Raw genomic sequence first — 14,886 nt, forward strand, 5'->3', positions numbered from 1 at the left:
TGAACACTCCAAGATACTCCCACACTTAAAATAAAGAATTCTTCTTCCTGGCATGTGACATTACCTATGCGTATATATACTATTTGGGTCAAACAGGAGAAATACATAGGTCTGCAAGGTCAGAGAAGATCACTGCTGTTATCTCTCTCTCTCTCTCTCTCTCACACACACACACACACACACACACACTACACACACATAACGTCAAGGATTTTTCCATTACAGAGACAAAAACCACTTACAGAAAAAGACCATGTTGAAGATTTCAGTAAAATTCCATGTGATTTTAGTCTGTAATCTCTCATAATGCTTTTCAGAGACTGATGACTGGACAAAATCGTAAGTTCCTGTCTGACACCAAAAAGTCAAGAAAGAATTAAGCTGATAGAACATAGTCCTTGGTGCCTCAGATGGTAAACAATCTAGCTGCAATGTGGGAGATCTGGGTTCAATCCCTGGGTTGGGAAGATCCCGTGGAGGAGGGCATGGCACACACTCCAGGATTCTTGCTTGGAGAATCCCCATGGACAGACGAGCCTGCTGTGCTGCAGCCCATGGGGTTGCAAAGAGCTGGACATGACTGAGCAACTAATACTTAGTCCACAGCAACATAAAAGGAACTTCTACATTAATTCTAAATCATGAAAGAAATGCCAAGTGTAACCAAAATTAAAATGTAAATTGGCAAGAGATTAGACAAGATATGCCTTCAAAGGGACCATAACCAAGATACCAATTTCTCATCTCTGTTAAATGAATCAGTGAATTCATACCAAATACTGTCAAATGACAGTCAGATCACTCTCCCCCAGAAACACCAAGAACAAGTATGAAAAGACTTTCAGATAAACCTTTACTGATCTCCAAGCCCAAGTAAATCCTTTAAATGTGCAATCCAAGGTATTGCTTCAATAGGCTACATGAACCATAAGACAAATTTGAAAGCAAGAAAACTGTAAAAAAAAAATAATAATAAATTATATATATATATTTATATATATATATATATATATCAAACAACAATGGCATCAAAAACATAAATCTTTGTGGAAGAGTTGAGGAAAATTACAAGGTAGCAGTGCTTCTTAGATTTAATGTCCTACTGGGAACTGGACTTTAGAACATATTTCTGGAAGGTTAAATTTTGACTGTAAACGTGGTTCTTTTTTGATTTGTCTTCAGCTTTGTGGACTAATGACTAAAGGTGAAAAGAAGCATGGGAATGCAGCAGGTGGTCTTAGAAGAAGCAAAGAAAAGGAAACAGGATGGTGAATTTTTTTTTTTCTTTTTGCCAAAAGGTATCATGGTAATAATTTTTTTCTATTTTGTATATTTTCAAATTTTATATTTTTAAAATTTAAGAAGATTCCTTTCATAATGTAAGATTCAAGGTGCAGAAATACTGCATTCCTCTGGGAGCACCGGATATCACAGTAAGCCCCAACGTTAGGGGAAGCACACGGACTGAAACCGCCCACCCTGGCCAGGCACCACAGCAACCATCTGCATGAGTTGTTTTACGACAGAAGGTCCTGGGAAGGAACAGGGAACAAATAAGCCTCCACCAACCCGAAGAGTTCGGGAAAGGTCAAAAGGAGACACCACATGTCCGACCACCTCCCAGAATCCTTCTCTCTGGTGTCCATCTTGGCTGAACAAGGCGTGCGCCACCAGGAAGGACTCCGAGGCAGAAGGATTGGCTAAAGACAACCCGGAAACTAATCCCATCACCATAAAGCCTGAGACTGGAAGCCACGTGGCAGAGCTGTTCTCCTGGGTTCCATTACCCTCCTGCTCTCCACCCAGGCGCCCTTTCCCAATAAAATCGCTTGCTTTCTCAGCACATGTGTTTCCTCAGACAATTCATTTCCGAGTGTTAGTCAAGACCCCAGTTTCGGGCCCTGGAAGGGGTCCTCCTTCCTGCAACACCAAGATACACATACTGGTTTGGGAAGGAACAAACATCTCACTTTGGCATTGCCAGTGTCATTTTTATTTGGCTGAATATTGTTATTTCTGAGTCCAGCTGAGGCATCCAGAAATGTGTTGAACCTTTTTGCTGTAATTGCTATAGGGGATACTTAACAATAGAGCTGCTCTACCTTCTAGTGCTATAATTTCTGTTCTTGGCTCAAGTCTTTGCCTTTTGTTCAATTCACTATTTTTAACTCCTAAGCCTAAGACTGATAAAACTGATAACCTTGAGTGGAGGAAGGTCAAGACACTACTCTAAATAAGTACAGGTCACTGCAGAGCTGGGCAGCAGATGGGAACCTGTGGGTTCACATGGAACCTCAGGAGGTTTTAACCCGTGAAGAGTTCACTCCGTTCTTTAAGAGAGAGGAAAATATTTTACATACATTATTTTATAAACTCAAAAGATACATATCAGGTACCTGAATTAAAACTTAAGCCTAACATCTGGAAATGAATAGCACATTTATCTGAAACATTTTTCTACATATCACAGCCACATATGTGTCATCTGGAAAGCAGAATCATTGAAAACCTCATTTTTTATTTCTACATTTGGCAGAAGACAGGACCATAAACAAGCACTTTTTCAAATAATACTATCAAATTATAAGCTATGAACAAGGATTATTCCTACCTTTTGCAGTTCTTCAGAATCAGTCAGAGCCTTTTAGATTACCTACTTTGATTCCTGGATTTTTTAAGGAAGCTGAAGGCTTAATAGATTGTTATATTGCTAAGGTCAAAAGTTAGCTGAGTGACATTGGAGTTCATTGAAAATAAGTTATTATACACTTGCAAAGCTTTTTTTTTAATGGGGATTATCATTAAGAAGGTAGATGAAAGATGTCAATCTCTTTTTATACAAAAGTACATGTTTATAAGCACAAAAATAAATAAAATTATTATTTTGTTACCAATTCTCTACAATCTATATCAGAGGATAGAAGTAGGATAAATGCCTCCTAATTCATTCTAGGAGGCCAGCATTACCTTAATACCAAACCAGACAAAGACAATTAGAGAAAACTACAGATCAATATCTCTCATGAACACAAAAGCAATCGAATCCAAAAATGTATAAAAAAAGTATCAGACACAATGACCAAGTGGGATTTATCCTAGGTTTACAAGGCAGATTCAACACTGAAAAATGAATTAATGTAATCCATTACATCAACAGACTAAAAAAGAGAAATCACATGGTGATACCGATACAGAAAAAAAAAAAAAATCTGACAAAGTCTCAAACACGTTCATGATAAAAACTGTCAGTAAACGAGGATCAGAAGAGGACTTCCTCAACCTAAAATTCTATCAACAAAGTATCTGTTACTGATGTCATATCTAATGGCAAGAAACTTGAACTTTCCCACTAACATCAGGTACAAGACAAGGACGTGCTCTCTTACTATTCCTTTCAATATTGTACTGCAAGTACTAACTGAATAAGGCAACAAGGCAAGGAAAGGGCATAAAATAAACATATTGGGAAAGAACACATAACACTGTCTTTGCTCACAAATGACAAGATAATCTAGGCAGAAAATCTAAGAGAATCAACCAAAAAACCCTAGAAACAATCAGCACTTACAGCAAGGTCGCAAGGTCCACGGTTAACGTGCAAAAGTCAGTTCCCATCCTACATAGCAACAACGAACATGTGCGCTTTGACATAAAAACACAATGCCATTTACATCAGCAGTTGAGAACTGAAGTACTCAGGCATAAATCTAACAAAATATACAGTAAGACTTACATGAGGAAAACTACAAAACTCTGATAAATGAAACCAAAGAGGAACTAAATAAATGGAGGTATTCCATGTTTGTGGATATAAAAATTCAACATTATCAAGATGTGGGTTCTTCCCAAATCGATGCACACATGCAACGCAATCTCAGTCAAAAGCCCGATATTCTTTTACGGACATCCACAAACTGATTTTAAAGTTTAGATGCGGAAGAAATGACCAAAAATCGTCGAAACAGTACTGAATGAAAAAACAAAGTTGGGGGACTGACATCACCTGACTTCAACTTAACGATGAAGCTACATTAATTCAGTCAGTACCGTGCTGGTGAAAGAACACAGAGATCAGTGGGACAGAATAAAAAGCCCAGAAGCAGACCCTGTGCATGCGCTCAACTGGTTTTTGGCAAGAGAGCAACGGCAATACAGTGGAGCAGATCTCCTCTGTTCCGAGTTTTCAGATCCTTACCTGATGTCCGTACACGTTATGCAGCTGATGTCTCGACTGTTTGTTGTGATCAGGTTCAAAGCTACTGATGTTTCCTTGTCAGAGGTCGGGTGTGCTCCACATTTAAAGAAAAATTCCTGAAAGAATGAGAAATATGATCACAGACATGGAATCCGGCCAGCCATGTCCCCCTAAACATGTTCACAGTCAAGAATGTCTTCAGGAGAAGAAGAGTATCATCAGATTATAGATGAGTCTGAAATAAGACAACATCCACACTTTTGAGGGGAACTAATGCCCTTGGAAACAACAGTCAGAACTGGTCATGGAACAACAGACTGGTTCCAAATAGGAAAAGGAGTACGTCAAGGCTGTATATTGTCACCCTGCTTATTTAACTTCTATGCAGAGTACATCATGAGAAACGCTGGGCTGGAGGAAGCACAAAGCTGGAATCAGGATTGCTGGGAGAAATATCAATCACCTCAGATATGCAGATGACACCACCCTTATGGCAGAAAGTGAAGAGGAACTAAAAAGCCTCTTGATGAAAGTGAGAGAGGAGAGGGAAAAGTTGGCTTAAAGCTCAACATGCAGGAAACGAAGATCATGGCATCTGGTCCAATCACTTCATGGGAAATAGATGGGGAAACACTGGAAACAGTGTCAGACTTTATTTTGGGGGGCTCCAAAATCACTGCAGATGGTGACTGCAGCCATGAAATTAAAAGACGCTTACTCCTTGGAAAGAAAGTTATGACCAACCTAGATACTATATTGAAAAGCAGAGACATTACTTTGCCAACACAGGTCCGTCTAGTAAAGGCTGTGGTTTTTCCAGTGGTCATGTATGGATGTGAGAGTTGGACTGTGAAGAAAGTTGAGCACTAAAGAATTGATGCTTTTGAACTGTGTGTTGGAGAAGACTCTTGGGAGTCCCTTGGACTGCAAGGAGATCCACCCAGTCCATTCTGAAGGAGATCAGCCCTGGGATTTCTTTGGAAAGAATGATGCTAAAGCTGAAACTCCAGTACTTTGGCCACCTCATGCAAAGAGTTGACTCATTGGAAAAGACTCTGATGATGGGAGGGATTGAGGGCAGGAGGAGAAGGGGACAACAGAGGATGAGATGGCTGGATGGCATCACTGACTTGATGGATATTAGTCTGAGTGATCTCTGGGAGTTGGTGATGGACAGGGAGGCCTGGCATGCTGCGATTCATGGGGTTGCAAAGAGTCAGACACGACTGAACTGAACTGAATGCCCTTGGGGCAAACTATTCAACAAGCCCCCTTTCTAAGAAGGTTCCAAGTGTCTGCTAGTCTCTCTCTTTTTCTTTTTCAACCAAGGAGTTGTGGGAGCACTCTGGGCCCCCTGCTCACCTCTCGATGATAAGTGAGTCTGGGAGAATAACAGTGTGGATGGAGGAGGAAGCCTACAGTACATCTCGACAATGAGGAAGCATCTCGACAATGAGACAGAGGAGACCCTGAGCCATGAAATGATTGGTCCAAAGTCAAACAGTCAGAGGTGAAAGCAGGAAGCAACCCAGGTTTCCTAAAGGGAAATCCAGTGCTTTTCTACAGGGTCCCCTCACAGCTGGTCAGTGAGAAGCAAGAATATAGTGCCAGTAAGAAATATAGGGACTCCAACTATTGATAAGCATGCATGTATTATAGACAGAGGACGAGATGGTTGGATGGCATCACCGACTCAACAGACATAGGTTTGAGCAAGCTCTGGGAGTGGGTGATGGACAGGGAAGCCTGGCATGCTGCAGTCCATGGGGTCGCAAAGAGTCGGACACGACTGAGAGACTAAACTGTAGACTTAGGGAGAGGCAGAGTGTACCTCTCCCCAGCCTGACTTACAGTCTGCCCCTCGTTCTGCACCCTTCAGTATCCCAGAATTCCCTGAGAGTCTCACCTACCCCCTCCCTTTGTCAGGTAGCTAGGAATGTTCTAAACCCAGGCCTCTTTCCATCTTAGTTCATTCTCAGCCCTGTCCTGCCACATATTCCTTTATCTTAGCTGCTCATGTAAGTCACATCCTTGTTTACTTTTGGCTGCATACACCCTGATGCTGGGAAAGCCTGAGGGCAGAAGGAGAAGAGGGCCTCAGAGGACGGGCTGGGTGGATGGCATCACTGACGCACTGGACTAGAACTTGGGCAAACTCTGGGAGATGGTGAGGGAAAAGGATGCCTGGTGTGCTGCCGTCCATGGGGTCGCAGACAGTCAAACAAAACTGGGCGACTGAACAACAAAAGTTCATTGCGTCTTAGTCCCCTGACCAGAGCAGAGACTGAATCCAGCTGTTGACAGTGAGCATGCAGAGTCTTGACCACTAGAGTACCAGGGAATTCCCAATTCACATTCTTTTTTACTGTCTTAGTTTTCCAACTGTTTTTCTATTTGTTTGCATAGCCCCTCTTCCCCCGCCCCCCACACACCAAGGTGGTGGGCCAATAAACACTGTGCTTCTTGTCAAACAGTACGCACACCGTCCATGGTAATAATACCATGAAACTAAATTTTCTGCCACAACAAAAGTTCCATACAAATGTAACAGAGGATGACGGAAGAACTCTTGCATGTACACTTAATCCTCAACTCCGTTTGTGCATCACTACTTGTGCATAGAAAGCATTTTTCTTGAAACATTAGACCTGGTGTCAGCAAACTTTATTAAAGCACCATATATTAAAGGTGTTCAGCCTTGCCAGCCATAAGGTCCTTACTGCACTGCTCAACTCGGAATTATTGTCTAAAAACAGCCATGGAACATATGCAAATGAATGGATGTATCTGCATCCTAATAAAACTTTATTTACAAAAATATGTATCAAACTGAATTTTGCCCACAGGCACGGACTGACACTTTCACCTTGAGCTTCCCAAATGGCACTAGTGGTTAAAAATACACACACACACACACACACACAAATACCATCTGCCAATGCAGGAAATAAAAAAAAATTCAGGTTCAATCCCTGGGTCAGGAAGATCCCCTGGAGGAGGGCATAGCAACCCACTCCAGTATTCTTGCCTGGAGAGCCCTATGGACAGAGGAGCCTGGGATATGGTCCATAGGGTCACAAAGAGTCAGAAACAGCTGAAGGGACTTCACATGCATGCATGGATTGTCCACATCTGCAGTGGACCTTGAGATATTTATGGGCTGTCTTACATACACTTGTATCCTAACAGTGGATGGCAAAGGACAAGAAATTAGATATATTTTCTTAAAAAAAAATCAGTAGATTTATTTAATGAATGCCACCAATGTTTCTTTATACATTTGACATCATCACTCTTAAACTGTCTTCTCCCTACTTGTAACCAAACTAAGGGCTCCCCTGGAGGCTCAGTGGTAAAAAATCCACCTGTAATGCAGGAGATGCGGGTTCAAGTCCTGGGTCAGGAAAATTCCCTGGAGAAGGAAATGGCAACCCACTCCAGTATTCTTGCCTGGAGAATCCCATGGGCAGAGCAGCCTGGCGGTCACATGCATGGGGTCACATACAGCGCATGGGGTCCCAAACAGTAGAACATGACTTCACAGCTAAACAACAACAAACCAAATTGACTTCTTCCTCCTCTGACCACAGACGCAGTGAGCCACACCTGTGGGTGTCGAAGTCCAACTTACATCACAATCATCTGGGAGGCTTGTTAATCTCGACTTTGCAGGGACCCACCCCAGATGTTCTGACACCGGGCTTACCAGGTGATGCTGTTACTGTGGCTCTGGGGACCACACTTTTGAGAACTACTGAGTTAGAGCAGCATTAGAGGTAAAGGGAATAAACGACTTATTCTTTCAGAAAACAAGGGCTGTAACAAGCTCGCTTAGCACATCTGAAAATAATGGCACGTCTCAGGTAAAATGGATTACTCTTCAAAAATCTGGAGGGTTTCCCTGTGCAGAGAAATGTCCGCAAGCCAGGAATTTGGAGCCCAGGATGTTTTTAAGAATAAGTGCCTTATCTATTTCAGGTGGTATAGGTCAACCGGAACCCCCCCCAACCCCCCGCCCAGGGCAAGTGACAGAGTGGCCGACCCCCGGCCTGCAGTTGCAGCCCCAGTGATGCAGCTGTGCCAGCAGCGCCACTGTGATGATGGACGAGCAGCTGCTGGGAGCCCGCTCAGGTGTGTCCGCGGGGTCCTGCATGGCTTCCTCAAAGCAGCATGGAAACGACACTGATTGTTCTTGCTTTCTCACTTAACATGGAAGGCCATCCTGTTCACTCCATTTTTTTTTTTTTTTGGAATGATATAAATCCTTCAAAGGTCACTTCAAGGGTATTATGGAAGAGAGTTAAGGCCAAATGACTATCAAAACGAGATGGCTGGAGGACATACTGATCCTTCTGAAATACACAGACTGCTTTTGCAGACCTGAAAAAAAATCCTCACTCATAACAAAAAGTAATACCTCCAGAATAGCTGAGCTGGCTGGCCTATTGAGGAAGTATTTCACATACAGATAAATAGATAGAATTTATATTTGTTCTTAGATTGCAGAAGGCTACTGGTAGACATTCAGCTAACAAATCACAAACTGCTCTAACACTAGATAAAACTCTGCCAGATAAAAGTCAAAATCCTTTTTACTGGAGGGAGGAATTTTACAATCAATGGTTTAATAAGTAAAAAATTTCGGAAAATACCAGAAATTCATATAGCATGACAGAATTAAAATACAGATTAACAACTGTGTATATTAAATATGTATCAGTGAATTTCAGTGCCTTCTCTGCCAATTTTTATGGAAGGAGGTTCTTCTCCAGTGCCAGAGTAGCTAAAGTGGTGGAGTGGCCAAGATTTCACCCAGCTTGCAAGCTAACTGGTTAGCCTGCCACCGCCTCATGGATGTGGCAAGGAGACACAAGCCTCCTGGGTTGGAGCCCCGGCAGAATGATGTACAAGCGTCATGATTCTGTCAGTTCCTCTGCATCCCAGTTCCCAGGAGACGAAGTGTCCAGGCCAAGCTACACGCTACGCATGCTGGGTTTCTGAAACACAGCCGGGGACCCTGAACTTAGGACATGCAGATCTTTTAGAAGGATCTGTAAGCCGATGTTTCCTTTGTTCTGAAGGCAGACGCTATCTTTATCATACTGAAAGCAAGCTGGTCCACGTTTTACTTTAGAGAGAGAGACTAGACTACCATTTTCTAGGTCATTTGCTCTACAATTTCCTTGCAAAGATAGTCTAAAAAAAAAGATAGTTAGTGCTTCCCTCACAAGACATGCAGAAACTTGAGAGACCCTGGAGAAGTGTCTTCCAATAGTAATAACCCCTTTCCCACAGACTAATCAGCAGAACGGTCTGGTCATTTCCCATCCCACACAATCAATGGATTAGCATTCTCAATACCTTTCTGATATTTTCAGGCTGTATTCAACACACACAGGAAAAGAGCAAAACAAACAGAAGCAAGAAGCGTGTTGAAAAGTTCTACCTTGGGTATTTCAGCTTGCTCATGTAGGGCTGTCATCTCACACGATGACTACATGATTCTTTTGGAGTAATTCTGCTTTTCTGGGATTTTTCTTTTCTCTTGATTTTTCAGATTAAAATATTAAGAACACCAATGTCAGAAACGCATCCTAGCCAGAGTCCATGCAGTATGGTCAGAACATTGATGCCACTGTGAGATCTGGTCACCATCTGAGCCCCGTGGGAACCCAGAAAACAGCTCAGTCTGGGCCAGGTGGATAGTAGTTATGCCCCACGGCCTGGCTGCTTGAGGTGGCCATACTCCAGTTTCAGTGGGGGTGGGTTTGCCAAGCCAAGTTTCTCCTATGTCGCCCTGGCTGCAACAGTCCCCTGTGGGTGCATCAGAGAAACATTCTTGTTCACTGGGCCAGGGCAGCGGCGAGGGCATCTGTCAAGTCTAGTGAAGGCAATATACGATCCTTACTGAGGGTAGGACTTCCCAGGTGGTGTGGTGGTAAAGAATCGGCCCACCAGTGCAGGAGATGAGACGCGGGTTAGATCCCTGGGTCTGGAAGATGTCCTGGAGGAGGAAAGTGCCAACCACTCCAATATTCTTGCCTGGGAAATCCCACGGACAGAGAAGCCTCGTGGGTCTATGGGATTGTAAAGAGTGGGACATGACTTAGCAACTGAGCACATAGACATCTGTGGGCAAATAAAGAATCTCAGACGGACCCATCCATCTTCTACAAACGCCAGCTCACAGGTAAACCAGCTACAAAAAGACAAGAAAGAAAGCTAAACATAGCAAATCCTGTTAAATTAAATGGATTCTTCCACCTAACCAGGAGCTGTAGCTCCTATTGGCTGGCTCACCTGGATCCATATACTCAATTCTGGGAAGCCCTAATTAGCAAAGGCACCAAAATCTGACAGCAGCTGGCCAGGTTGTTTTCTTTTTTCCCTCCCAAAAGATGGTGTAAACTACATTTAAAGGATGACAAAAATAATCCCATAATAAGACCTTAAAAAAATGTGCTTGGATTCATAATGTGACCCTGTTAAATGCTGTAAGTATGAATAAGATGCTTTTCACTTTAATAATACTGAATAGAAAATTAAAAATCTAACAGTTATATTCTTTAAGTTCTTAGAAACATACCTTTCTGCCCTTAATGTGGACAAGGCTCTGATCCCTTCCTTCCACGCTCACTGAGTTCTCACCTTTTATCAGTACCCACCCATCCTTTCCTTCAGATCCTAGAGGCGAAGCCCTCTGACTGAATGAGACCCACAAAAAGCAATGATACACACCAAGGGAAAGACTTCATGAACAGTTCAATTCAACTATTAGAAGCTACCTCTTCCTTCTCATTCCAGTTTGCCACCCTACTCAAGACATTACCAGTGTCTCTAACAGATAAGCGGGAAAATGAAAAATAAACAAAACAAATAAATAAACCAGAAAATCTGAATTAGGTTAAAACCAAGAACTCAGTTTATAAAAACGTACAGAATCCAAAGTTTAAACTCCAAACACAGGAGTGGGTCAAGTTAGGGGAGCAGGACTCACACCGGGTATTTCAACAGAGAGAATTTAAAGCTGAGGTCTAGTTGCAAACATGGTGGAAACTCCCCAAAGAGCTAAACTGGGGTAGAAAGCTCCTTGACATTAGCAGCGTTAGGGCAGTGCTCCAATCTGCTGGGGCTGGGGGGATGGGGCAGCGGGGGCCGGGCGGGGAGATACAGTGGCTGGGCTGCCTGGTAGGGGCTAGGAGGATGACTGGGACGCAGCCCCTGCGAGCGGTGCCTCCCGAAGATGAAGGGAGACACCTCCCAGCTCTGCCTCTCTCCACCCTCCTGTCTCCCTCCAGGCTGTGCTTGGGTAAAGTCTGCCTGAAGCAGGCACAGGGGTCTGGGAGCTGGGGTTCGCCTGGCCAGCCCACAGGGCAGCAGAAGCGGAAGGCAGGTGGACCTCAACACCACTGATGGCCGTGGGTGCACCGTCAGGAGGCCCAGTCAGTCGGCCAAGTCCGAAGTCCTCAACACTGCCTCCGCGTTAGTGCAGACACATATAATTAGCCTCCAGAAAAGAAGAAAACGATGCGTTCAGATGGGCTCTGGAAAAGGTACTAAATAAAGGTACATAAATAATTACTCTGCCTATTCACTGCGTTCAAGCTCAGATAAACCTGTCAAAAGATGACCTCCCAAATTTTTGACAAAGAGGAATTGAGGACACAGGCATTTTCATTTAGAAAACTAGTAATAAGCATCTCCATCAGGCAAGACATCACTTAGAATTAACCTGAATGTCTCTCACAGGCCTAGAAGTTCCGTCTATAGCCAACAACAAAGAAATATTATCCCTAATCTCTCTCTTCTCAGCCTGCTGGCTCAAACAGCTCCTCCTGGGCTTATTTTCAGATTCTTTTGTAAGAAGCAACTGCTAGTTTTAAGTCTCATTATCCATTTAAAAACCTCATGACTGATATTAATACTGTAGCTTTAATTTTCTCTAAGCTAAGACATGACAGACACAGCCTAATTGCCACACTCTGGCCCATATGAGAAAGGCAGAGGCATCAGCCCAGGGCCTGGGAGCCTGTGCCTCTACTGGTGAGTCTCAGTTTTCATGTTGACCTGTTAGACTCGATGTGTATCATGTAAACCCAGGAAGTAATTATATAGGCTTGGATATAAAATAACTCTGGCACTCGTTAGAGTGGATAAGACCTGTAGATTTTACTAATTTAACGGTGCCAGTTGTAAAGTTAGGTGACACTTAATTAAACAAATAAAATCTTGAAAGTTAATGAGGGATTGTGTTCAATGATAAGTTTGTTTTCTCTTAATTTAAGGTGAAAACAAAACCTCTAGATGATGTGTAAAGTTTATCAAGAGGAAAGAAAATCAATAGACTCCCACAAAAAGCAAAACCGTGTCAGAGTTCTGCTGAGAAGGTCAGGCGCTGCCTATGAGACTCACTGCTACTGCTGCTGCTGCTAAGTCACTTCAGTCGTGTCTGACTCTGTGCGACCCCATAGATGGCAGCCCACCAGGCTACCCCTGCCCCTGGGACTCTCAAGGCAAGAACACTGGAGTGGGTTGCCATTTCCTTCTCCAATGCATGAAAGCGAAGAGTGAAAGTGAAGTCGCTGAGTCCTGTCCGACTCTTAGCGACCCCATGGACTGTAGCCCATCAGGCTCCTCCATCCATGGGATTTTCCAGGCAAGAGTACTGGAGTGGGGTGCCATTGCCTTCTCTGATGAGACTCACAGCCCCTGCCCAAGCCGTAATGGAGGTGTTCTGCCTCTGCCAAGGCAGCGTGTCCTTTGGTGAAAACAAACAGATGAGATGAGTGTAAACAAGTGGGCACGTGTGCAAGGGCACACGTGAGACGCGCCACGCTGTCATAAGCAGGACAAAGTCTTAAATGTGGAGTCAGCATCTCCATTCCTTCTCTGCAAACGGGTTCATGAGTATCATTTTTCTAGATCCCATATATATGCACTAATATACTATATTTGCTGTTTTCTTTCTTTCTTCACTCTGTTTAACAAGCGCTAGGTTCATCTCATTACAACTGACTCAAATTATGACTGATTTGCATTGTGGTGCAGCAGAAACCAACACAATATTGTAAAGCAATTTTCTTCCAATTAAAAATATTGTTTTAAAAATGTGAATTCAACAAGCACACACTGTGTCAGGCCCAAGGGCACTGCCATTTTAATTTCAATATAGCTATTGTTATATTCCAAAAGTATTTTAAAAATTTTATTACCCAAGGTAGAAGTATAAATCAGGTCGGATACTTAGCCCAATGTATAAAATAAAAATGAAATTTCTAAAATCCCAATGGCTCTTAAAAAATTTTAAGTTTCTTTAAATTTTCCATTATACTTTATTATGGCAAAACTGACATGAACGGGCAAGACTTTATTTCTAGTCTATATTTATCCAACCAAGTATGACTATTCGTGTATCTCACTGCAAAATTAATATTTAAAAAAAACATGACACGGATAGACATTCATTTCAGAGTTAAAATGTATGAATTGCGTAATATTTCTGATATCTAAAATTTTCCAAATTTAAAACACTTCTGGCTTCCCAGGGTAGAAGATAAAGTGATTATGATTCTGCAATATAAAATTGTCTTAAATTCCTACTAATTCAGCAGATGATCCTTGTTCTAGACACTAGACACAGTCTTCTCAACACTCCTTCATGTGACTCTCTATAATAGTAACTTTCGTTCAAAGGGACCATTTTAGTCTATTTGACACACACACATAAATAAATCCACGTGTACTTCCTACCGTTCCCTTTAATGTTAGACATAAACAATTTTAAACATTTTAATGCCACATACTTTCAAGAAGTTGAACTTCAAGACAAAAGCTATAAATATCACAATGATTATCTTCCCCTCTATGCCTGGATTCATCAGGGTGTCTTGACCAGGGTTTATTCAATTGTGATACTACTCAGTCTTAATTGACTATTTATTATTTTAAGGAAAAAAAAAGGGGGTGGGGAGAGTTGTTGAAGAAGACATCTCAAATGATTCCTGAAGGTCTGGGGTCACTACTGACATGCATCAAGGGCATGAGCTTATGTAAATGTCTGTTCAGACTGGAGAAAAACAATCCTCATTCCCAGCTCAGGCAGCTGCTCAGACACTATCCTCCCCCTTCTCCTCCTTGGCCCAGGATGAACTAGCATCTCTTGCTTCTCAGTAGGAACACAACATCCCCCCACCTGCTGCCACAGCCAGAGAACCCGTCTAAGAATGCAGCCCACGCTCTGAAGGGAACAGAGACAAGGGATGGAGAAACAGCACCCATGGCAGCCTTCGTATCCCGGACTCAGCTACGCCTGCAGCCCAGTTAATTAGCTTATTTACATCCACCTCGAGAAATACCCATGCTTCCAGGGATCCTTCCCCGATGTTTACTCATGCAGAAACAAGTGTATTTCTCCTTGCTCAGCCTCAGCTAGGGGCTGAGGATACACATGTAAACAAAATCCCTGCAAGAGTCCATAAACCTGAAGGAGAAAGAGACAGCACAAATATTTGCACAGATGACAACAGGGCAAATACCTTCCAGATGCCTGGGCTCTGATCTGAGCAGGCGAGAGAGGACGCTGAGCAGCTTATGGGAGAACGAGAAGGCTCAGCTTCGAAGAGACAGTTCAAGTGGATTTGAAATGCTAAGATGTTGCCAGGTGGAGATGGTAGTTGAGCGAGCTCGGGAGT

General features: G+C 42.8%; 1 protein-coding gene and 1 long non-coding RNA gene across 51 annotated transcripts in view; both read right to left on the bottom strand.

Annotated features, from left to right (window-relative positions):
- PRKN (parkin RBR E3 ubiquitin protein ligase) overlaps window positions 1-14,886 on the bottom strand; it is a 1,227,412-nt gene that overhangs the window by 593,801 nt on the left and 618,725 nt on the right. For all 50 annotated transcript variants that reach the window (XR_015133424.1, XR_015133426.1, XR_015133425.1 and 47 more), the window contains one exon: window positions 4,196-4,311. Coding sequence is in view for 45 of the 50 variants with exons in the window: in XM_086318619.1 (XP_086174745.1) it covers window positions 4,196-4,311 (116 nt within the window). In the remaining 5 variants the exon portion in view is untranslated. The remainder of the gene's footprint in view (window positions 1-4,195; window positions 4,312-14,886) is intronic.
- Window positions 5,506-14,846, bottom strand: LOC147366450 (uncharacterized). Its single transcript, XR_015133432.1, has 2 exons — window positions 14,731-14,846; window positions 5,506-10,394 (listed from the first exon to the last, which is right to left on the bottom strand). It is a non-coding gene; the product is annotated as an uncharacterized LOC147366450 (long non-coding RNA).

This window comes from Bos grunniens, chromosome 9, assembly GCF_055505025.1.
Source record: "Bos grunniens cultivar Pamir isolate PY7600 chromosome 9, Bosgru_T2T1.0, whole genome shotgun sequence".
NCBI lineage: Eukaryota > Metazoa > Chordata > Mammalia > Artiodactyla > Bovidae > Bos > Bos grunniens.